The sequence below is a fragment of the Mixophyes fleayi genome, chromosome 5 (assembly GCF_038048845.1).
Source record: "Mixophyes fleayi isolate aMixFle1 chromosome 5, aMixFle1.hap1, whole genome shotgun sequence".
In the NCBI taxonomy this organism is placed as follows: domain Eukaryota; kingdom Metazoa; phylum Chordata; class Amphibia; order Anura; family Limnodynastidae; genus Mixophyes; species Mixophyes fleayi.
This window is the reverse complement of record NC_134406.1, coordinates 42024254-42049147: the sequence shown is the minus strand read 5'-3', so window position 1 is coordinate 42049147 and position 24894 is coordinate 42024254. Positions and strand designations below refer to the sequence as shown.

General features: G+C 36.7%; 1 protein-coding gene across 1 annotated transcript in view; it reads right to left on the bottom strand.

Annotated features, from left to right (window-relative positions):
- Positions 1-7350: 7350 nt before the first annotated feature.
- Positions 7351-24894, bottom strand: part of LARP4B (La ribonucleoprotein 4B) — a 61278-nt gene continuing 43734 nt past the window's right edge. Inside the window, exons 7-18 of the mRNA XM_075212089.1 lie at positions 24703-24839; positions 23316-23419; positions 21971-22081; positions 20465-20518; positions 20166-20375; positions 19445-19551; positions 14178-14429; positions 13931-13976; positions 12574-12738; positions 11829-11953; positions 11465-11573; positions 7351-11362 (exon numbers count right to left, since the gene is read on the bottom strand). Of these exons, the coding sequence (XP_075068190.1) occupies positions 11072-11362; positions 11465-11573; positions 11829-11953; positions 12574-12738; positions 13931-13976; positions 14178-14429; positions 19445-19551; positions 20166-20375; positions 20465-20518; positions 21971-22081; positions 23316-23419; positions 24703-24839 (1711 nt within the window). The 3' untranslated portion in view covers positions 7351-11071. The remainder of the gene's footprint in view (positions 11363-11464; positions 11574-11828; positions 11954-12573; positions 12739-13930; positions 13977-14177; positions 14430-19444; positions 19552-20165; positions 20376-20464; positions 20519-21970; positions 22082-23315; positions 23420-24702; positions 24840-24894) is intronic.

The following is a 24894-nucleotide window of genomic DNA, read 5'->3' as shown; positions in this document are numbered from 1 at the left end:
TGTGCGACACTGTGGATTTTGGGGCATATAAATAACTTCAGAGGATGATGATGATGGCTTTTACCAAATGGTGGCACCTTTTAAAAAGTGCTTGATTCCCCCATTATCATCTTCACAGAACACAAGCCTCTCCAGTACATGTGACTGAACTCAAAACAAGCAAAGGTGCTTTCCTGCCACTCTTTCATTTTGTGAAAGCTGATGCTTTCACAAGAACACTTTGCCTCTGATAAAGGACAATCTTTCCCTGTATCTAATTCTTAGAATGACCATTTTATCCAGGCCAAGATTGAGTCACTGATCATAGTGCCCAAGAATTCTGAGCATGAAATTTATGTCCCCCCATGTCAACCACACTATAAGTCTTCTAACGGGGACATAACTCCAAAGTGGGAGGATATTTGGGCATCCAGAAATCCGAAGACCTCATAATAAGAGAAGTGTGGTGGTCAACCCTACAGACCGATGTCTACCTTCATATACTCCTGGACCCACCTGTATGGACTTCATTATCCACCTTCCCACTCCCAAAGGAGCACTACATTCTGGTGGTTGTGAATGGTTTCTCTAAATAGTTACACTTCACAGAGAAACTACTACTTTCCCTACAATTATTTTACACATTTTCCAAGATTTTAAGACCACATGGACTCTCCCTGGTGATTAAGCAGGGAGCCCAACTTGTGGCAATGCTTTTGAGGGCCTTCTGCAAGGGGTCAGGTATCTCTTTGTACTTTTACTTCTGGTACAACCACTAATCCAATGAACAAAAACAATAGACAATTAAGCTCTCAAGCAGTTCCTTCAGAGCATCATTTCATACACAGGGCCACTGGTTGTTTTTATTCCTGTGGGCAGAATTCACAAGAAACAATCTGGTTTTTGATATCATCACTCTTCTTCAATCACAGAGTCCACTCGGTGTTTAATTGTGCATTTTGCACTTTTGGCTGCATTTCAGTAGAATTTTACTAATGTAACATGTGTGCTCTTATACGGAGTTATCAAAACAATAAAAATATGTCTGAATTGACTGGGTTTGGAAATAATGAAATGTCAACTCAGTTGAAGACTCACATTGGTGTAAGGTGACCGACTATTGTGGAAGTGGTAGAGGACAAACTTTGCATTGCAATACATTTGTTTGGATCAATCTGATTACTTTTTGACTTAGCTGTGATAGCGTTAAGTAATTAGTCCATCCTAAATATGAAATTATTAAACAGCAAGTAAAGTCCAAATTTGACACTAATGTATATTAAATGTTGTGTATTACTGAGCTGAACATACATGAAAAATGGGAGTGTTTATACAAAATATCTATTTTACTTCCCTACAGTAGGTTTCCATGTTAGGAGGGAAGTGCTTCTTTTAACCAAGGAGACCATAAATGAGAGCTAGACAGACTTGGTTTAAGATATTTAAATACTATGGGATGAAAACATGAGTACATTATATTTGATGTGATATGAATCCTCTGTGCATGTCCCTTCAGCATATAATCATGACTATCAGCTAGAGTGACTCATAATGGTTTTATATGCGGATGCCTAAGTGTCCTTGACTAACCACAATGAAATGTGTATTCTCAGAGGTAGGCTGAAAATAAACTTTTGAAGCATTCTTCTATATTTTTGAGGTCTGAATTAGCAGTAGAATACCTTTCTATTGGCCCATGGAAACAACGCATAGGCTGTTTGCATACTTCTATTAGTCCTTCAATAATATATATATATATATATATATATATATAATCTATATATCTATCAATCATGTTTATTGCCACTAAGTTTATCTACTATACCTTTCAATTAAGAGTAATCCTTTACTATATTGTATACTTAATACTCTAAAATTAATTCAAGTCCTAGGAATCTTACAAGGAAAAAACTTAACAGTAATAATTATTCCATTTCCTTTTCAAGGCTCCATGGCAGCCGTGATGTACACAGACAATATATGCAAGGATGGAATACCATAATAAACAGTTATAGAGCTAATATTACAACAAAAAAGTTTTTTTTTTTTTTTTTATTGAATCACTGTTTAAAGGATTTTCCTTCCAACTTGAGCTTCAAAAGAAATTACCACACCCAGAAGATAATGTCTGGTAAAGTTATACCACACTGCTGCCTTGTATAAATCATCTGCAGAGGCCTGAGCTTCCCATGCTGAGGAGGTACCCACCACCCTTGTACAATGTGCTCTCACCATTGCTGGCGCCTCACGTCTGTCACTCTTCTAAGCCTGCCGAATGACCTCCTTGATCCATCTTGCAAGAGTATGTTTACATGGAGCATACCCTTGATAAGCAAAATAAAATGCTGATCTGTCTTTCCGAGATCTTTCATTCTGGAAAGGTAAACTAAAATTGCCCTGGCAGATCCAGGATATGCAATTGTAATGCTCTATAACTAGCTGGTAGTGAATAGAAGAAAGGAAGTATAATTTCTTGATCGATATGAAAAGTGGAAAACATTTTAGGTAAATAAGCAGGATTAGTTCTTTACTTTGTCCATAGATCTGTTTAGAAAATATTCTTTACACCATGTAGTCCTCGTACTTGACAGGCAGATGTGACTGCCACCAGAAATGTCAAAAGAAATGTCAGGCATTTAGGTATTTTTCTGACAGAGGATCAAAGGAATGAAATGTTAGAGCATTTAAGAACATGTTACTATCCCAAGGTGCTACAAATGGTTTGAAACAAGGTCTAATTATTTTTACTGCTTGCAAAATAAGCTAAGAGGAGTCTAGAGATTTGAACTTTCAGGGTAGAAAAAAACCCAAAACTCTTGTCTAATCCATCCTGAAGAAAATCTAGAATTTTTTTTATAAGCTGGATCAAATGATTTAGGTTTGCACCACAGAATGAACATCTTCCAAATCCAATAAATAGAGCAGTCAATTTGGGTTCTGACTTTCAGAAGTACCTCAATCACTTTAAGAAGTTTAAGACTCCCTTACATTTCAGCAATGACCACTCAATCCCCATATCAGGAAAGACAAAGTCTTTGGGATGTAAAACTGGTCTCTACTATAGGAGGTCTGACAGGGTTAGCAGGGGCCAAACCATGGACAGTGTTACCAAAAATGAAGTACTGCTGCTACTTCTGCTGTTTCTTTCTTGAAATTTTGTAGTGTAAGAGCAATAAGAAAAAAAAGGAGGGAAGACACAGCGATGTTCAATTAACTTCTGCCCATTTTCTGTTAACACTTTTGTCATCATGATCTTGTCTATGAAAGCAACTACTGTACAGTAGTTGGGAAAAAAATCCAGTTATCTGGTCTATGTATTAAGAGGGTTAGAAAGTGCCGAATAGGATGCTATACTGCCCTCATTCATAGAATATTGCCCTGCATACATTTTTCATTCTAGAGCCACACTTGTGTAAGTAGCTGAAAGTCCCAGGATATGGAGCTGGTCTCTGAGTTTAGACACTCCCATTGGGTTGTGATAGGATAGTATTTTGCCATTATGAAAGGAATTTTCTTGCATTATTTGCAAGCCTGATGTGTTGATGTAGGAAAGATTGTAATCCCACTAGGTATGTGCAGTTGAAGACTTCAGATATGCCATCTTGCCAAAGAAAGAACACAGATGGTGGATGAAAACATTCCTAGCAGGCATAAACAAGTTCTTATTGCCATTTCCTGAAGTAGTTGTGCAAGATGTTGAATATTGGGTCTGTGTACTCCTATGTGTTGTTAAGACAGCACCAGGTGACTTTTTGCAGTGTTGACGATACAGCTTTTTGCAGAAACTTTATCACTTGGAATTCTTTTGTGCAAGGCTATACCCTGAGAGCTGCCATAAATATCAAAAAAAACCTTGGTGAAGGTCCTTGCAAGAGTAGACAGTCCGATTAGTAGACACTTAAACTGGAAATTTTGATCCAGAACAAAGAATCTGATAATTGTTTGGTATAATAGGAATGCTAAGATATGCATCTTGTAGATGAAGTTGTCTAAAATCTAGGACTGTTCTTTATCAGATAAATCTTGGACTAGAAAGCCCTGCCTTTCTGGTGCCCAGGAACAATAATAAATATATGTATACTGTTTCAGAATGCATTCAATTCCACTACAGCGCAAGGACTTCATGATACCACAAATATATTCTACTGGGTAGACTGGAACTTGCTCTTGTGCCATTGGCAATAAATATCTTGAACCCAGTGATCTGGAGGTGAGCAATCCTGTCTCCACGTCCTTTGAAATCCTACAACCCCACAGAATTCTATGGAGGTATTTTTGCAGGGTGTTTGGTCACAGCTCACCTTCTTTCTTCCTAAAGGAAAAAGGGCTGTTCAACTGTGCTACCATCAAATTGCCTAAAGCACAGTTTTCCGTGACCAATAGCTTGTGTTTCTTTGCATTATTGGCAAGAAGATGAAGTTCATGGTCTCCTATCTTGTGGCAAAAATGTGATTTACCTCCAATAATATATTGAATCAGAGTACAGTTTTTCATCAGACAAAAAATCTCCAACAAATGGAAGGGTAAATTATTATTTGGCCACAAACGTAGGCAACATACTCTCTTACAGATTACTGCTAGAGCCATACTTCCAGTAATGCCATCTTACAAGACTTTACTAAGCAAAGCCTTTGTGCATTGTCTCAATGCTTTTAAGTAAATATTGTGTATTTTCACTCATAAATCCTTATGAAGTATCTGTCCAAACTCTAAGTGCTCTGGGGACAGAAGCCATATTTACTCCCGACTTTGGTAGTGAAGCTGAGGAACCATGTAGTTTCTTAAAGAATCTTTCTAATTTTTTTTATCCACAGGATCCTTCAGTGTGAATCCCATCTTCTAATGGAGATAGTATTTGTAGATAAACTGACTACAGCTGTATCAAATGTTGGTACTGGCCCCCACTGAGAAACTTCTTCAACCTGGAAGGGATACAGATGATCAATTATTTTTAAATTAATTTGACATTATTTTACTTCCATTCTTAATAAATAACTGATAAAGATCTATAATAACTTAATGTGGAAAGAACACACTGGCTTTTCTTTGCTGATCCTCAAATTTAGAATCTGGTTAAGAGGCTGACACTGGGGTATCTTCTATTTCCAGTTTTGTGAATGTGTTTAAGTAGAACATTTACATCAAACAGGGTTAAATAACCTGGGTTTTTCCCATCTTTCCCGACACATTTTTAGAACCCACAAATCTGCTTGCACTTGAAGGCCCAGGTTGTTCAATATTGGTCTATATTTAATTCTGACCCAGGTGTTTTAAGTCTTTGTACACAACACAAAGCTTCCTTAGTACAACACTTATCTTGTATAGATGTCATCAGACATGAAATTAACTTTCATTTAAGGAGAATGAACCATGGTATCCTTGTGTTGAGGCATACAATCCTCATTTAAAGGTTTACCACATACTTTTTTTTTTTAATATATTTTTTTGCGCGCAGTAAGGTCCGCCTTTTCAAATAATTTACCAATGCCTATTGAGGACACATTAAACCCAAATGGAAACACTGAAATAATGAATTAAAGACTATGGTGATATTAATTAGAACTTACAAAAATCGTATCTATCGGGGAAGAAAATGCTGTTGCTTTTTAAAATGTTGGATCTATTCAAGAAAATGGTTTGGTTTCTGGGGGGGGCTTTCTACAAAACAGAAATTGTAGTTCTTATCAAACCTTTTACTTATGGTAGAAGCAAACTGTTTGTAAAAGAAACAATAAAACAAATCTGATTAAATATTTTATCTGCGTAAACATCACTTTGCTTACAAACAAATTGTTACAAAAAACCAAAACAAATTAATTATTGAAGAGGACAGTAAAATAAAATAAAGAAAATCCTAGATCCTTTCTCTTTACGTTCATCAGTTAAAAATTTGGGAAGATTATCCTGTTTTGGTAGAAGAAAAACAAAACACACAAGTTATTTCATCTCTCATATTCTGTGATTATCTAAAAAATGCATGTATTTGGTAAATTCTAATTTTTGTGTCACAGTTAAAATAAAAATGTGGTAGGCAGAATACTGTAGTATCAATTACTGTATGATCACTCTATACCAAACAAAAAGATTTAATGTTTAGATTTGGCCTTTTGCCATGTACACATGTTCAAGCCAGATCAGCAGCTTTGATCATGTTATCAAGAGATCTGAAAAAAAGATTTTCCATACCCACAACTCCTATTTATCATTATGCCAATGATAGGAGATACCTATACTCAAACCTGACACTACTAAGTTAACCCTTTTGCTATGTGTATCTTTAACTCGGTCATAAAAATGTGGTGTTATAGGAAAATAATTTTTGTAATTTCTTAATGTGTAAAGGAATTATACCACTCCCATAGAACACAAATATAATTACAAAAATAGAAAAGAAAAAAATTACACAATCAAAAAACAAACACATTCCCCATGAATCTATTCAGTTCTTTTTACTCTAATGTATGTATACTGCTCATAAGAAAAGGGTAGTCTAGTTGTTGTGAGATTCATCATCAACATTTATTTATATAGCGCCAGCAGATTCCGTAGCGCTTTACAATTGGGAACAAACATTAATAAAACAATACTGGGTAATACATACAGACGGAGAGGTAAGAGAACCCTGCTTTTATTTTAATGTATTTAGTTTTTAGATACCTAATTGACAACATTGCTAGATCCACTGTAACCTGGATCTAAAAGCAAGTTACACTGCACTGATCAGTTTGGGAAGATCAGAGACAAATCTCTCATGCACCAATTGGACTTCTATCATTAAGAGGGGGAAGGGGGGGTTCCCTTATGATATCAGAGTTCATGCCAGTGTTACCATTAGGGAAACCTAGGTGGTTGCCTAAGGTGAAAAAGTATAGGGGGCACTTAAAAGACTAAATGAGTGACATAACATCAAGACAGAGTTTTTATTTTCCTTGCAGCACCTCAACACTAAGCATTTGCTACGGACATGGAGAACCAGTAGGCAGTAGCTTCTTACCTGTGATTATTGTGCTTCCACCTGAGTGTGTCTAACACCTTGGGTCCAATGCCTGCTATCTGCAGGAATAATTTACCATCAGCAGGTGGGTAAGATGCTAAGGACACAAACCTTAAAAAAATAATCCTTTCCTATTTGTACCTAGTAATAAGCAAACTTATGGGGCTGTATTGCTATTTGTTCTGCTGACCTGTACGCTCCACCAAATAGTCCTGATTTAGTGGCACATTAATGAAAAGAGTGTGGTTTACCAGAAAGTATGTGTGAAGGTGTCAGTGGCCTGGTTTAGATGTATTGTAGATGTTTTGTCACTCCAATTTAGCTTGTTGGGTTGTATGCCATGGCAGAATTATCACAAATGATTAGGACTGACAAGGTTTGGGAGGTGATAAGGTTATTTATTATGGGACAAAACAAAAACAATGTCTCTAGTGAAAGGTAAACTCTGCAGAATAACTTTATAGAATCTAGATAAAGCCCTGGAATATGAATATTATTACAATCATCCCTTAATTATATTAGACAAATACAGAAGGGAAAACAATGTTAACCTGCATTTTAATGATTAGGCCATTTGTTTAACAAATTCAGTAAAAGGAGAATGATATCAGTGTCCACTATGGAGTGTTTGCGTGTGATGGTTGTATAATTTCAGAGCAACTTATATAGAAAATTTTGCACGTTCCCTCTTACGCCACATAATACATTGCAATGTAAAAGTAATCATTGGTGGTAAATGAAAACAAAACAGCCTTTATTTTATGGGGGACAAAAAGAAAAAAAAATAACATAACAGTGCCTAAATCTTTATTTTTTCATAACCTACATTTTTTTTTTTTCAAATTAGACATTTTCTCACATTGTATGTCACAAAAAAAACTTAAATTACCAATATTTTACACATATGCTTGATTCCAGTCTTAATGGAAGAAAGGACAAAAGTAAAAAACCCTCAGATGTCTCTATTCCATGTAACCACAGCTGTGCAGTCACAAGTCAACTGTCCGCAGCTGGTAGTGTAAAAGATTCACAATACATAAACAAGTTTAACTATCTGAACAGAGGAGATAAGACAGATATGTACCACTGTGCTCAGCTGTTGCTTTATACACCCCATATAAAGTCAGAAAAAAAAGGAATTCCTTGTACAATGCAGTAATCCTTTGCTACTAAAATACTGAAACTCCATCCTGTCTCCAATTTGTACACTTACAGAAATCATGTGAAATGTCATTCTATCTGGGCTTAAAAAGCACATTAAAATATATATATTTATATAAACAAAAAAAAAAAAAAGCAAAACTAAAATTTGCAAATCAAAATGAACACTTATTACATCTGAAAACATTTTATGTCCATAGATTAAAATTGTACTTGCTTATCACAAAAGTGAGCCAGACTTATTTTGAAGAGTACTGAATACAGTATACGTGAAAAATCTTGGGGATGAACAAATATTACATAGGTTGGCAAAAAATGGCAAATGTATGCCTGCTGCTTAAGTACAGTGAAAATATGCAGTGTTTAGATATAAAAGAGCACTTTAGATGTGAACAGTGGTTACAGATAAATGAACACTCATTACAAATCTAGTGTTGCAACTTTTGCCAAAGGGGGGGGGGGCACAGCCCAAAAACCCCACATACTTAAGAATATTGTATTGTTGTGGCTACAATAATACCGTTCAACTACTTTTAACACATTCAGTGTTTCAACTTTTTTTAAGGGGTAAACAGAGATGCATTCAAATCCATCACATACATAACTAAGCTCTTGCTTAAGGGGGGATTAAAAATAATAATTATGTAGATAGCACAAAAGTGATATCATGAATTCCACACGTTTATTTTATGTGCAAGGAAAAGAGTTCACGTAACTGGTATAGTGAGAAACTTTTAAAATACTCTTCACATACTCTTGTATGCCCTGATATACAATAGATTAATAATTTGACAGAAATTTGGCATAATCTAAGAAAAAAAAAGTCTGGCAGGATTAAGAAAAAATACAATTTAAAAGGTGGAAGGTGGATAATTTGTCAATATGCAAAACGACAATGTTACTGGCTCAGGGAACAAAAGTGGTGTTTTATTAAGTTCAGAAGTTTTTTTTTCCTACTTGCATGGTAAAAAAAAAAAAAAAAAAAAAAAAAAAAAAAGTTAGTAGTCAAACAAAATATTGTCATGATTTACCAAAAACAAAAGGGGTTACAAGAGTCACAAAATACATACTGTCCCTTAAAATTATTAAAATACTTCATGGTGGTGAATAGCATGTAGTTCAAGACTGTTGAAATAGATGAGGGTTTTAATCTTCAAAAAAGACTCTAGCAATCTCCCTTTTGCAGTAAATAGGCAAAGTCAGTTCAACACACCGGGATTAAAAAATAAAAAAAAATAAAAGTAAAGTAAAGTAGGTGAAAGAAAACCACAACATTTAGTTTATCTACATCCAGCTTAACAGCAACATTTATAATATATGAACAATAATTTTTATCATTTTTCGTAGGGTACCTTTTTATATGTTCTGATTATTTACAACTGTACAAGCAAAGCACACACTTCCAAGTGCACATATTTAATACAGTATTGACTATTTGCATTTACATTTCAACAATCTGAAAAAAAAAAAGATCAAATGTTTGAGATCTTGAAGGTATATTACAAAAACTGTTGCTAGTTCCTGTACAACAGTGTTAATTGCTTGGGTCAGTCATAACAGAGATACACACTGAAACCCAAGCGATTTTGTATTTCACTCATGCTAACCCATTAGGGGGTCAGACTTAATTAAATCTAAGCTGTCTTATACAAAAGTTAAGGCAAAGTCATTTTCAAGTTTAAATAAAATTCAAGTCTTTAAATATTGGATGGAAATATTTTTCTTTGAAAAAAAACAAACCTAAAAAAACCTAAAAAAAACAAAAAGCAAAAAACCCAACTGTTTAACTCTTCTCACTGCCTAAACCTAGCAAATAAATTTTGCAGGTCTCTCCGGCAGCATGTAAGAAAAAAGAAAGAAAAAAAAAAAAAAAAAGAAAAAGAAAAAGAAAAAAAACCCCAAGCCTGGAATAAACTGTACCCTACAACGTAAAGTCCCGCTGTTCTGAATACTTTAACTTTACACATTTCAAACTAAAATAATTTAGATTCTTCTTTATTAGAAACGTGCTAAATTTAGTGCATCCTTGTCCTTCAAAAAGTATTTATTGTGTTTAACTTGCAATAAACCTTTATTCCCAAGGCGGTTAAGACATCTCCCGCCATAGTTTAAACAAAAAAAAACAAAAAAAAACCCCTATGAAAATTATCACGCCATTTTCCAACTTAAACGGAAAAGTTCATGGCAATTGGGAGATGTCACCTAAATAGCTCCTGGTGCAGCAATGTGTTAAAGAATCCAAGGGACAAAGGAAAAAAATTCCAAAAGACCTATAGCTTTAAAGGGCCAATGAAAACCTACATCAAACATTAGGAGCTGGAACTCTACTCTCTAAATTGTTTAAAAACAATGTGCTTTGAAATGATCAATAACATCAACTTGTGTTTCACAAATGTTTAGCTGGATAAGTGCTAGTAGCACATAAAAACAATTACAGACAATATCCATAATACAATTTGCACCAACAAAAATCTCAAAGGCAAAAGTTGTTTAAAACAAAAGAAAAAAAAACAAATAACGAATGACAGATTTTTTTTTTTTAAGTAAACAGCTAGCTTGTAGTTTTATAATTTTACTATTTTAGTAACCAGGTTCATTCTGGTAGTTTTAGGCGCTAACATACAAAAGGAAAATAAAAGGGAGGAGTAGGGTGGGGGCAATAAAATAAGGAAGGTAAAGTCTGTGTGAACTACACAGTTACAAATACACTTTGACAAGAAAAGTGCTTGCCTTAAAGACTGAGAAGCAAATCAATTTGAATGCTAAAAGTTCAGTGGAACATATCAGCATTATTCGAAACCTAATCTGAAATTAGAAATTATTACAAGTGCCCATGGCTACCCACTCTTATCCAGCAACGCATTCAATAATACACAAGTGTGGCATGACCACTAATGTGTGATGTGTAGGTCTCCCCTTGGCCTTTTCACCCCTTTCCTACTGAGGAGATTTTAGGGGGCTTCCAGGTTCTTTAAGCCCACGTTTTCCAATAGCCAAAGGAGGAGGAGGAGATCTACGGCCTGACAGTCTCCTCTGGTCTTTGGGTCGTCCTGTGTTAGACTTTGTAGGAGGGGTCTCTCTGGCTTTCTCTATGGATGTGTCAGACACCTTCCTTTCCTCTTTCGCACAAACAGGCAAGTTCTGTTTCTGTTCTTTTGTAGGCTGCAATGTAGACCCATCCTTGCTTGTTCTCTGGCAAATTTCTGCATAACTAGGTTTCCTCAATTCCTGTAAAACAGAAAGCATTTATTGGACCAACTGCAAACTGCTGCAACACTCAAATGTGTGCACCGCACTAGAACTAGTTATAGTAGATTGGTTAGTACTCACTGTAGCAGCTCCGTTGACTTGAACAGATTTACTAGCAGTGTTGAGAGTGGTTGAAATCCTTTCAATAGTTGGAGACTCTCTTAGCTGAACATCCACTATTTTAGTTTCACTTTAATAAAAAAAACAAAAAACATAAGATATAAATCTCATATAAACTTATATTTGACCATATATACACAAACATATATAAACACACAAACACACACGGTTGCAAAAATTTTATGTGTGTCTTTGCAAACAAATATGTGCTCTATATCACAAATCTGTTTAACTGGCTTCTTGCACTAGGATACACTTTTTTACTCTTGTAGACTTCTGATAAAAGATATCTAGTATGTTACAATTGACAAATAAGCAAACTCACTCCGGAGAATGTGAAGGGGAAGGAGGACTCGGGTAAGTCACTGGCAGTGCAGTAGGGACCGGCAATAATGGTTCCCGTGGGATTCCAGATGGGACAGTGTTTGTACTTGCATCCACATTAATGTTCTACCATAAAGCACAAACAAAAACAAAGAGTAACATTAGTGAGGAGATTAAAAAGAAAAAAATACACTAACAGTTATTACAATACAAACACAACCTAAAACAAGTCCTTGGGATAGACAATGCCGTCAGTGTCTATTGCTACTATAGTCTGTGGGAGCGATTTAGCAACAGTAACATGTGAATCAACACATCAACCAGACATTTATTTTTGTTGTCTAATTTGCGCAAGACTGGTAAAATCAATTGCTGTTTGGCAGCTGTGGATTACAGCATTCTGTAGAATAATGTCACCATAGTGACAATGACTCCTTAAATGCTTTGAAAAGATACTCTCTAGATTAGAAGTGTCCAAGTTCAGTCCTCAAGGGCTACCAACAGTTCATGTTTTCAGGTTTTCTTTAATCATGCACAGGTGAGTTAATCTATTTGGCTGTAATTATTTCACCTGTTACTACAGACAGAAATCCTGGAAACATGACCTGTTGGTAGTCCTTGAGGACTGAACTTGGACACCTCTGCTCTAGACTTACAAAATATGTGCTAAACACATATAGGCAACAGAAATTGTATGATGGATGCCAGAAATAGCGATGTTCTAACAATTATGCTTAAAGATTTACCTTATCTTTTGATGTGCTTATTACCAAACTAGATAGTCTGTTCTCAAAGAAGTCCTCAGGTTTTAAATTACCAGCAGCACCAGGTAGAGGTGGGAAACTAGACAATCCCAATTCAAAGCTAGGTGAAGGAGGCTTTATAGGTGGAGGAGACTGTGTTTGACCTCTCTGAAAAAGAAGGAATGCATTGCATATTGGGTAAGATATAACCCTTAACAGAGAAAACATTTACATTATTTCACACATCAGTGTAGCTTTTGTTTGGTGGAAGTTTTAAGTAATCACTTATAAATTAACAGATTTATCTTTTAAAATTGAAGTGTAAACAGTCATTTTGAAAGTTGAACTATATTCATGAGAATGCAGCGTGTCAATTAGTTAGGAACCAGACACATCACTTAAGTACAAAATACACCCGTGGCAGCGCTTGAGGAACCAGAGACATAATTTCTCCAGCACAATCACAGAGGTACTAAGTGCTGGGGCAACCAGAGATTTTAATTTAAGCACAAAGTAGTGCTGGAGAAACCATCTAGGTACAATGTATCTCAGTTATATTACAGGTTCCGTAGGGAAATTATAAACTGCATTCTCAATCCCTCAGTGATGTTACTTGTTCCTGGTGCATTGGCAGACTCCATAGCATATAGGCAACAGATACATTTGACCATGTATGAAAATGTTGATAGAATCGAATATGAAAATATTGTACATATAAGGAGTCTCACCAGCAAAAAAGCTGCTGTCAAATACAGCAACAATCAGTGGACCATAACCTTATATATAGTCACACAACTATTGAAGTGTGAGTTTTTGCAGACTTAAAATATAAAATTTTACCAAGAGAGTAATTTACGACGATCATAATCTCAGCATTTATAAACTATTCCAGATAGAGAGGCCTTTTTTGCAAGCCAATATACTGTGGACAGATGAATGACCAAAGGAAAAAAAATAAAAAAAGTATTAAATAAACATACTGCAGCAGAACAATACGTTGGGAGTAGAAATCTGGGGATCAATGAAAAAAAACAAAAAAACAAAAAACAACTTATTTTTATGCACTTGGATAGATTTTTAGGGCTTATTATTTGCAGCATGTTTTAAAAAAAATAAATAAAAATAAAATATGGACAGTGCACTAACTATACAAATACATCATGAATGCCGTTTTCGTGTAAACTGTCCATAACCCCCCTCCACAGTAACAGTAAACCATGTCTGGGTACAACATTTTACTTTAACACTCACTGTTCTGATCGCTCGAAAGTAATTAAGGGTCAGTAAATGTAGGACATACCAAAAGTCTTTAAAAGGTGAATAAGCCACCAAAGCTATAACACTTTTCCTGATAACTCACCACAAACTTGTCATCCCTTTTCTTCCTGTATCCGTAAGAATTTTTTCTAGGAATGAAACAAGAAAACATATTGCTCATTAAAAGCATGTTGACATAACCAAAATGCAGAACAGGGATTGCTTCAGTATAATACATAACCATATATTATTTTACTGGACACAATTACAATCAACAAGTTCACAAAACTAGTTTACTAGTTTTATAAGGCATTTTATTAAAAGATACAACATACATATTATGCACTCACCTCCCTCTCCCAAGCCCAGGGGAGGTTTCAATAGTGGTAGGTTCCACTCGACCAGTACCGACATCTCTCTTGACAAAACTAGCCGTATTTGGCATTCTTGTTCTAGTTTGTCCTGGCTGCCGTGCTGGTGGCCCGCGGACACCATTGATTAATCTATCAGTAGTAAAGTTGAAGATAGTTGGACCATCAAGAAGTGCAGGACCCCTATCTGTACTAGGTATTGTGTGCCGTAGATGTGACTTGCCAGGATTCCTAGAGAATTATTAAAACACAGAAATGACAAATAAATAGAAATTTAATATAAAACACTATTTGTTAAGAGTAAGTTTGTTAGCACTGATTAAATATTTACTAAAACATTATGTCCATTTGTTGAACTATAAATAGCAGTTAAAGGATCATGTTACACCAAGTGTCACATATACAACACATGCTAATCACAGTAACAGCCGGTTTCTATCTTCTTGCTGCCAATGACAACTGTACAACGCAAACTAAAAAAATTGAACGGAGTATGGACATCTCCAGTGTGTCATTGACTGGTCCCAAATGCACATCAGATCAGACGGCCAAATCAGCCAGTCACTATGGAGTGCTGAACGCCATCAAAATAGACTAGATACCAGTCTAAAGTGGTCACTGGCAAACAGAAATTAGTAAGAAAAAGGTAACTATAAATGTCAAACGGTTACAGCAAGAATATACTTAATCAAACTGATGATCCTTATGTATTAGTATTTATAACAGAGCTGCTTGGGGGTAATCCTTTTTGGTAGGAGGAGGGGAACTCAGCCTGCAATATAATCTCTTTTGGCCTGTTTAATAACTCCTCTGATCCAACTGGAAATCGTTTGCTTAGCGGCATGCCCTTTTCTGGGCTCAGTTGGCAGCATAAGGAGCTGTTGTGTCTTCCTCAATTCAAATGAAGACAACCCAGGCTCTGGACCAGTCTTTCCCCCTACCCAATTATTCTGGCAAGCAATTGTTTTTGCGCGAGTTTGAGGCTATTTTAATCACTTTGAGGATACCGGCTGGAGTAATGTGGGCAGTCATCATTCACCAGCCTGTGCTTGACATATAACCACTGTGTTGTATAATGTGTTCGCTACATGCTTTGTACAATAAGCTTGTCATTTGGGTGGTGTAACATAGAAAATTTCCAGCAAATCATTTGCTGGTCATTATTACCTATGTTGCTGGTATCTGCTAATGTGCACAGCCCCACCCCAAAATGTGTGTTGCTTGGCACACAATTGTTAATTGCCAAGTCTTTAATAAACAGTTCACTACATATATTTGTTGTTTTTCCGTAGTGTGGATAAAAACCATGCCAGTTTAACTGCAGTAAATCACAATGACAGATAAGTTTCTTTTTGGAATATCTGTACACGCTGAATATCTGTGTGTATCAAAGAATGCAGCTTCCACAGAAATTATATTCATCCAGACAAAAAGGTTTAAAATATCCGTCACCCTAATGCTTGACCCTTGTGCAAGGCGGCTACTGTCAAGGCAAAAGCAATGTTGATTTATTTATATACATGCTTTTTTTTTTTGCATTTTCTCCCTGAAAAACTAGTTAACCAGAAAACTCTAGTAACCATAAAGTAATCTAAATAATTGCTTCTGTGTGGCAATACCACCACACACAGGCCACCTCCTACAACGACTGCGAGGAGCATAGATGAGAAAAAGAAAAAAAAAAAAAGATTATTTGCCGTTAATTCCTTTTATTCAAAAGACCCCATGGCAGCCATAACTATGGGTAGCTTCATTTTCCTTGTTAGGGACAGTTAACCAAAAAACACACTGGATGGTATATAAGGTAGGTGCTCCTCTTCCCGTGTCTTTAAATGACATACCAAGCCCCTTTTATGAAAAATATAAACACAATACAAGCATGGGAGGGAAATTGGGGTGTCATGGAGTCTGTCAAAGAAAAGGAATTAAGAGTAAATAATCCGTTCTTTTCTCTTACGGACTCCACGACAGCTAAAGCTATACACACACTAGAGCAACAGGAGAGGCACATAATAAACTCCGCAAGATATGCTGCAATTAGATTTATTTGGAAGATGAACGAATAACATCTCTTCCAAACTGCGCAGGATTGGATATTCAGATAATGACTTGTGAAAATATGAATAGATGACCATTCCGCTGATTTGCAGAGCTGTTCCCTCGAAACCTGACCCTTGCTAGCCCAAGATGTTGCCACTGCTTGAGTTGAGTGGGCCCTGGCACCTTGCAACCATTACTCTTGTAGGCCTGTTTAATAACATCTCTGATCCATTTGGAAATCATTTACTTGGCAGCATGCCTTCTTGTTTAAGTTGTCAGCACAAGAGCGGTTGTGTATTCCCGATTCCTTATGTTTTAGATACGATATATTGAAACTGCTCTCCAGTAATTATAGCTCTTATTTTCATCTTTTGAATGTGAATAAAAAGGGTGGCAGCACTACTTCCTGATTAATGTGAAATCTAGATACCAAATTCGGTAGAAACTCTGGATTGGCTCTGAGTTCCACCTTATCTAAGTAGATATTCAGAAAAGGATCTTTGCACCACAGCGCTTGTAACTCGCCCCATGGCAAATTATCCAACAGGCTGGCAAGGCAGTAGCTTAGGCTTTATGGGGAGGGGGGAGACAAAATCGTGGCAGGGACAGTTATACATTGAAATTCATTTTAAAATATAAGAAAATGGCTGCTCTCCAAAGTAAAAAAAAAAAAAAGACCACACTAACAAAAATGTGGTAAACTTTTAATCTTGATATATTCCCATGGTAAAGGCTGAAAGCAATGAGTCCTACTTAGGCAGACGATTGAAGATATGCAAGTAGGAGACAAGGACGACGCACATGTGCAGTTGCGTCAGCATCCTCCCCATTCATACCTTCACCCTCAGTTAGCGCTCATAGAGGCTATGGCTGTTCTGAGCATTTCCTAGGCCACTGGAAACCATGATCGGCAAGGCCACAATGGAAGAATTGCTATCACTGCAACCTTTTCCTTTTGGACCTTACAAAGCATGTGACTGATCACATAAGGAAAACATACCCCATCCGGAATGCCCATGGAGTAGTTAGAGCATCTCTTCCTTCTGCTTTTGGATCCATGTTTTGAGTGAAAACCTGGAAAACCATTTCTTCTTGTGGCCATGATGTCCACTTGAGGAAGGCCAAACCTTTCTACTAGTAGCTGGAACACCATCCGGTGGAAAGATCACAGTGAATCTGCTTCATTTGAAAAATGTCTCAGATATTTTCCTGAGGGGAATGAAATGCTGGACCGCTTTTCATACTGTTCTCATTTTCAAGACTTTTCAATAGAGACCTTTCTCCATTGAAGCTTCCCAACCTTTTAGACTGGCAATGCTGTTAAAATCATCCATTCTGGTTCTAGCAGTGATGTCTCTTTTGTTCTTAAGTTTGCACATAGCCACCACCGGAGCAACTGTCTGGAGGTTCTTGACAGGACAATGACACGGTTCAGAGAGTAGTTCCATTTCCTTATAAGCTCCAAACTGGTTTTTCAGGTATGCCATCTTGCCCAAAAGATGTTTCTTATGGTGGATGAGAACATCCCTGCCAATCTCTTTTCTTTCTTTATTGAGCTTTATCTCTTCGCTTGCAGCTGATGTGCTAGGGACTGGATTTTGAAGCACCTTTACAGGATTGAGCAAAAATTTCCTGATGCTTTTCTTACCAGGAAGAATCTGGAGTAAAAACCTTTGCCTCCTTGACCTGCATGAACAAGTGAAACTACATGAGAGCCTTGCAGAGGTCCCCATATTCTGTTTACCATAATGTCTTCATGGCTTGTAACTACTCAAATCTCTAAAGTGATGAGCCAAAGAAAGGTATTTAGACCTTATATCCTGTGGCAAGCGGTTAGACCTAGCCCCAAATGGACCTCTGTATAAAACAGTGTCCAATTAAGCTCCAAAGGGCTGAGCTCCTTATAAAGAACTAGTCAGGCTATTTTTTTTTTTTGATTGAACATCTGGTACCCTTCTTCTAACCACTGCTGTTGAGGCCATTAACCTGGCTAAGAAAACAAGATGCTATTCATAAATTTTCTATGTCCTTTTGCTTAATCTAAATGCTTTCAACATATGCTGTCTACTTGCGCTTTCTTGGACATCTGTATAAAGTGCATCACCCCATAATGTAAGTGCTCTCGCCATAGACACTCCAGACTTCAGTACAATTTCAGAAGAAACATGCAATTTCTTTAAACAACTCTTCCTGTCATGGGGTCTCTAAGAGGCTCGTCGTCCTCAATAGGAATCATGGTTCCGATAGACAGATTTACCAACGCGGCTCAACTTTAGGAGCTACACTTCATTTCTGAGTCTCCTCCTCATCAAAAGGGTACTTATGGGTTAGATTGATGCTTATTCACCTGTGTACATTCCTTCAATACCATATCCTTTACAAATTGATGCAATGGAAAAACGCTATCTTTCATATTACGTTGCCCAAAGAGGAATTATTGGATTTCTGTGGAACGCTGCTCTAGATCAGCACCCACAGATCCATAAATATGTTTTAACAAACTTTCCAATTTATTCAGATTAAACATCTTATGTGACTCCTTGATTTCCCCAGACTCATTACTAGAGGAGCCCTCACCATCTGCTGGGGAATCACAGTCTGATTGCTCACACATGGTTTCTAAATCAATGCTTGTTTGAGATCTTAGCAAGGCACAAATCTTTACAGGCAAATGTCTTCCTCATTCATTCTATGAGCCCACTATATTGAACTGGTGGCAGCTTTTTCACTTTTAATTTAGAGTTACATGCTGAACTGCACCCTTTATTAAAGGCTCCATATGCGCGCGCACACTGCCCCCCCCCAGGGCCTGCCCACACTGCCCCCCCCCCACCAGTCCACCCCCCAGGGCCTGCCCACACCAGTCCAATCCCAGGGCCTGCCCACATCCAGGACAACAGCATAGCTGCTGTGCGCATTCTGCCTTTCTTAATGAAAGATAGACATGAAGGAGCTGAAGACTGATTAAAATAAAACCAATAACACAGAAGAAAGCACTCCGTTTGGTTTTAAGGTTGATCTTGCTAGGGTCAAAGTCATCCACTAAGCACAATAAATGTACTGCATTTAAAAAAAAAAAGACTTTCCCGACTTTATTGGCACTAGAAAATGTGCAAATGCTAATATAAATGTAGGCAAGACAGTTTTAATTTACCAAGGCTCTGGATTTTAGATTGTATTACACTGGACTTCTATGGTAGACTTGCCTGTTCCTGGGTGTGTAGGGTCGAAGAGACGTTAAAGGTGATGCTGTTGGCTTGAATGGAGGAGATGTAAACCCATTAATGAATCCAGTATTAGGGAAATGTGTAACCTAATGAAAAGCAGAGATAGAAAGACAACTCTTGACAATTAAAGGCTAGTAAATACATTAGACAGTGATAACATGCAAGCACTATGAAGACCCAGGGCAAATTGGGAACCATGACTGCTGCTCTAAAGAACCAATACCACCGTCATCAATAATACAAACCACAAGTGCATCCACTGAAAAGTGGTATTTGCTCTTGAAAGTGCAACTGAACATAAAAACAGCTTGACTTACATGAAGGAGCTGCCCAAAAACCCCCAAAAACAAATATTTATATATTAGTGGATAGAAACATCATAAGCGGCTCAAATGTTAGAGAGAATTTTTTTTTTTTACGTGGCAAACCCCAAGTTAGATAAATAATCATTACAATTTTGAAACTGTGGGTGTCACATATACATGTTAGTGCAGAACAACTAGAATATAAATCTCTAAAACACATTAAAGATACTAGAGAATGGTAAGCTGGCATGTACATAGGCCAAAAAATTCAAAAAGGAAAAAAAAAATATTATAGAAAACCAATAATCACTGACAAATAACTAAGGTTCTAGATTCTAAGCATCAACATAAAGAAAAAAATAGAAATTTAAGATTGAGGAACACTGGGAACATACCAAAGAAGGGTCCAAATAGCTGTGTGCAGTAGACCAGGTCTGTGGGGTAATTAGGCTGTAGAGGGGGAATTGTTGCTGTGGACTATACACTGGAGGTAAGTAAAAGGATGTTGTGTAGCGCTGTTGCGTGTAAAGATTCATGTCTAGAGGTCTGTAACCGTTCTTTGGCAAAAATGTATTTATCGCAATCGCCTTAGCCTTTATCCTTGCCTGTAATTACAGATATAAGTTATTCAGATCAATACTTTCCAAAGTAACAAAAAAAGCAGGCATCATGAACCTATATTCTGCCATATTACCTTTATTGGCTTTCCTTGAAATGTTTTCACTTCTTCTCTCAGATATCTGTAGGCCTGAGGGATGGTACATTATCAGAAATTACAGATAAGTGATCTTCTCACAATTATAGATTGGATCAGTCTCCAAAATGTCTGTCTGTCTCAAATGTGTGCATGCCCTTTAATCTTAATCAGTTTCATCATTAAGACATTATACCCACATTCAGAACTCTCAGAATTTGTTGAATACATCAGAACAGCAAAGTTATAAAACACTAGAGACTTAAATGAAATTTATTAATAAAATTATATTTCAAGACTATAAAATGACATTTAAGAGAACATTGCTAGGAGTAAAATGTAATTTTTAGATTTCAGTACTGATATTGATGGTGTTATATCCCGTTGTGTTCTACAAAAGGTAAATCAGGTTATGCTATATGTCATTAAGCTACAACATATAGGCAGCTCTGCGCACACAATGAATATAGATGTAGAGCAGACAGGTCTCATAGCGCCAGCCATGGAGGAGTTAAAACTATAGGATTTGTTTGCCTACAAGAGTAACTGAATTAAGTGGATGCAGTTACAGCTGAGAAACACAAGAATGTTAACAAGTAAAAAAAAACACCTGAATTAATAACAAACACGGAGTTTGTGTCCCAGTGTGTTACCGGCAGCATGTTGGGTCTCTGTAATGTCATTTTGAAAGATTGGAATAAATATGCATATTGCACACCCTAGGAGCCACACCATACAAAACATCACACAAATAAAACATGCCAAAGACCACATCCAATGAAAGCAAAAAGAGTAGACAAAATCTTTGTCCTTTCAAAGAATATGAAATGTGTTCTACAACCCTCCCTGCAACACAATGTAGAAGGTCAGAAAATGTTTAGCAATCTACCCCAGTAACCTCATTCAGGAGAATGTGCCGATTGTGCAGACTTCACCGAATCATTTGTCTGTGTACTTCTCGAAAACAGTTTTCCCCATCAGTGGTTTTCCGATGGTGTTATGACTGTTAAATTGTTGAGTGCGCAAACTTTTCACTGCAGATTATTGAAACCATGACATACTTTTACAATGATGTTTTAACTCTCCCATAGTGAAGGCATTCTAAACCTACACTGTATTAGCAGCATGTATGTGTTTCTAAAGATTCAGAGCGTATAATAGCACAAGGACATTCCATCACCCTGTGCTAGCTTCATATGTGTAAAAAGGTCTGCAAGCCACCCATCCATCCCCAGAATGGGGATCATCAAGCACATCATGTCATCTAAATGTGTGATTCTACTGCAGAAGCAACTGCACAGTGCAAAGAGGATCCCTTTTTGGAGAAATTCAAGAAAAAAAACCCCAAAAAAACCAAAAAAAACAAAATGGAGCGGGGGTGGGGGTAATCAACCAAACAACTGGACAACAAATGACTGTTTACACCTCTGGTGTAGTATGTACTTAAAAAGGTGTTCTTATGTAGACAACTATGTGCACCAGTCCTTATTAATAAAACAATGTTACCTGTTGTGCGTCAGCTTCCGATTCAAATGTGATGAACCAATTGTCATTATAGGCAAACTCGCAATTAATAAACTTCGGCAAGTTCTCTCCCTTGAAGAGAGCCTCTACTTCCTGGGAAACAGAGCAACACATCATTAAGTCAGACATGGAAAATTCTTAAAAGTAACGTACAAATGGTTACACAGCAATCATGTTTGTACCACAGGAAAACACACCTATAAAGAGGGAATTAGATTATAATTTATATGATTCCTGGCTATTCATTATTCTGTTTCTTGCAACATTTGGAAGCAGTGGTTTAAAAACCATGAGTGGTTGATTGACATGCAATTATATTTACACACGGATAACAGAACATACTATTTGACTTTAGTTCATGTTTGTGTAACTTTTATTATCTTATCAAATTAAATGCCCAATAGGTGATAGACACTTTAAATAAAAGAAATAAATTGAAGATTCATTTAGGGATATTCAAATTAGGGGGTAAATGTATTAAACAGCACTTTTTTTGAACTCGCCAAGATTTGCCTTTAAACACATTGCAGTCTTAAATTTAGCTGTCAAACAGTGCTTTTTGCAACTCGACAATATTTGGCAAGTTTAATACATTTACCCCTAGGAGTTAAGTACATCCATTAAAATGTGCAGTCCAACACTTCTTAAAAGATAATCAAGAAAAGTATCCTGATAACTGCTATGAAAAGCAACAGCATCAAGTTATGCCTCTCTCTTTGTTCTACGGATTTGATATCACTGTGTGCTAGTCCACTAACTCTCTACATGAACCATGCACAGCAGTCTCACTCGAATATCTTTCAACTTCACTTCATTAGCCACGTTTAGTCATCCTATATTTCACAATAAAACCCCACAAGAAGCAAACCAGTTTGCTGGGAAACAGTGATGTTAATGTGAAAGCCTTCTGCATATTATGAATACATTCAAAAAGAAGTAAAAACAAAAACTATATCTGCATTAAAACATTTTTGGAGACATTTGAAAAAGGTGAGACAGCTTCTCAGCATGGACAGCTTCTCAGCATGACGGCAGCATATGATTTAATTGGTTCTGTGTCTATCCGATGAAGTGATTGCAACACATGAGAAGCCACCAGTATTTGTTCTCCTCAAGAACGTTTTAAATACTGTTTGGATGGCTAAGCTGGGAAAGAAGCCCTTTCATAAGCAGTAACGACATTTAATAGCTACAGTTTGTAAAGAATCAGCTAAACATTTGTGTGTTTAAAAAAACCCACAAAACCTCAAAACAGTTTGATTTCATACTGCAGTGAAAAATCCACTTAAAATGATATCTGTACAATTTACAATGATGCCATTCTTACTTCTATTGGAGTAGATTCAGGAACTTCCCGTAAAATTACAATGCACCGATTCTGATTTGGTCTGACCTTTTCACCTTTCTCATCCACCTGGACCAAAGGCAAAGCTGGAACGAATGTTAATTAAAAGTATAACTCTCCGATTCTGCATAATACGTTTTTAAAAACATAAACTAGGCACTTTAGACTTTACACTAGAATTTTGTTCTACATCATTGTACATTAAAACTTTAATTCAGTGTATATTATACAATAATTCAGTTCTGCCCAGGTTTGTGGAAAAGTGGCACGTTAGCAATAAACTATACTAGACGCAAAAGAAAACACTATTCATCTAGCAGAATTTATGGAGGCTTTAATATAAGGGGGAGATCTGACCAACTTTTTTCACCTGTGTTGGGGCTTGTGAACATGGTCTTTTGTTACTCACACCTCTACTATTAAGTTGGTGACAGAGGAATACAGCAGAGACAGAAGCTCATGGAGAGCAATCTCCATATCTATTGAGAGATACGAATACAAAGTATATGGCAATCTTTCCTGCCTGGCAAAACCGATTCAATGTAACCTGGATCTAACAGTGGTTGACATGTCCAGCTGCCTCTGAGACTCAAGATGCATTGAATTAACCAGTGCAGGCAACTGTAAAGGCCGGAGACAGGCCACCCGGTATAAAAGGTGTTGGTATCAACAAAACACACTTTTTCCCATTCCGATACTGACCGACACAAAGTACCAGTAAAGTAAGTTATATGGAAATAAATAGGGGTCTTTTTGAAAATATTTTTTACGGCATTTTCTTTACCATTATATTTATCTTAGTACATGTGTTATGAGATTGTTGATCACAATGCAGAAATAGCTGTTTCGCCCCTCACATACTAATGTCAGTCATTTGTCTGTCACAGCCTCTAGCATGCCTCCATTAGCTTGACTAAATGAACAAATATTATAACCAACAGCAGAAATACAGGAAAAGAGCAGTGACGGGAGGTGTAAGGAGACATGTATACACACACACACACACACACACACCACAATAATTCTAAGCAATTATTTTATTATTTTTAACTTCTCACTAAAGTAAATGAAGGTTGAAATGAATAAAATGGACATCTAGGCCCTTCAATAAAGAATGGTCAATATATCACTGACAGAATTGTGTCACAGTGCAAGCTTGTTTGTATAATACAAGATCAGGGGGCGGGCAGAAACATTTGCTACATGCTGCTTGTGGATTAATCCTCACTTTTGAAGTGAGCACACACAATGAGCAAAATAACTCACTCCAGGATGTTTACCAAGATAACAGGAGATCACATAGTGATAATGACACCTTGATCTTGATAAAGGTCCCAATTACTGAAAGCGCGTTAGAAGAAATACTCACATCTCAATACATCAACTATTAAGTCCATGTCAGTGCTGAGTTTCTTGACATGGTCAAGATTTGCTACGGTCATAATTGGCACATATTGATCACTGTCCATTTGTGATATAAGGTACATGTCACTGGCAAGATTCTCCCTGCAAAAGAAAAACAAAGAGGCAAGAGTTTTAGATCAGATTCATATCTCAAAAT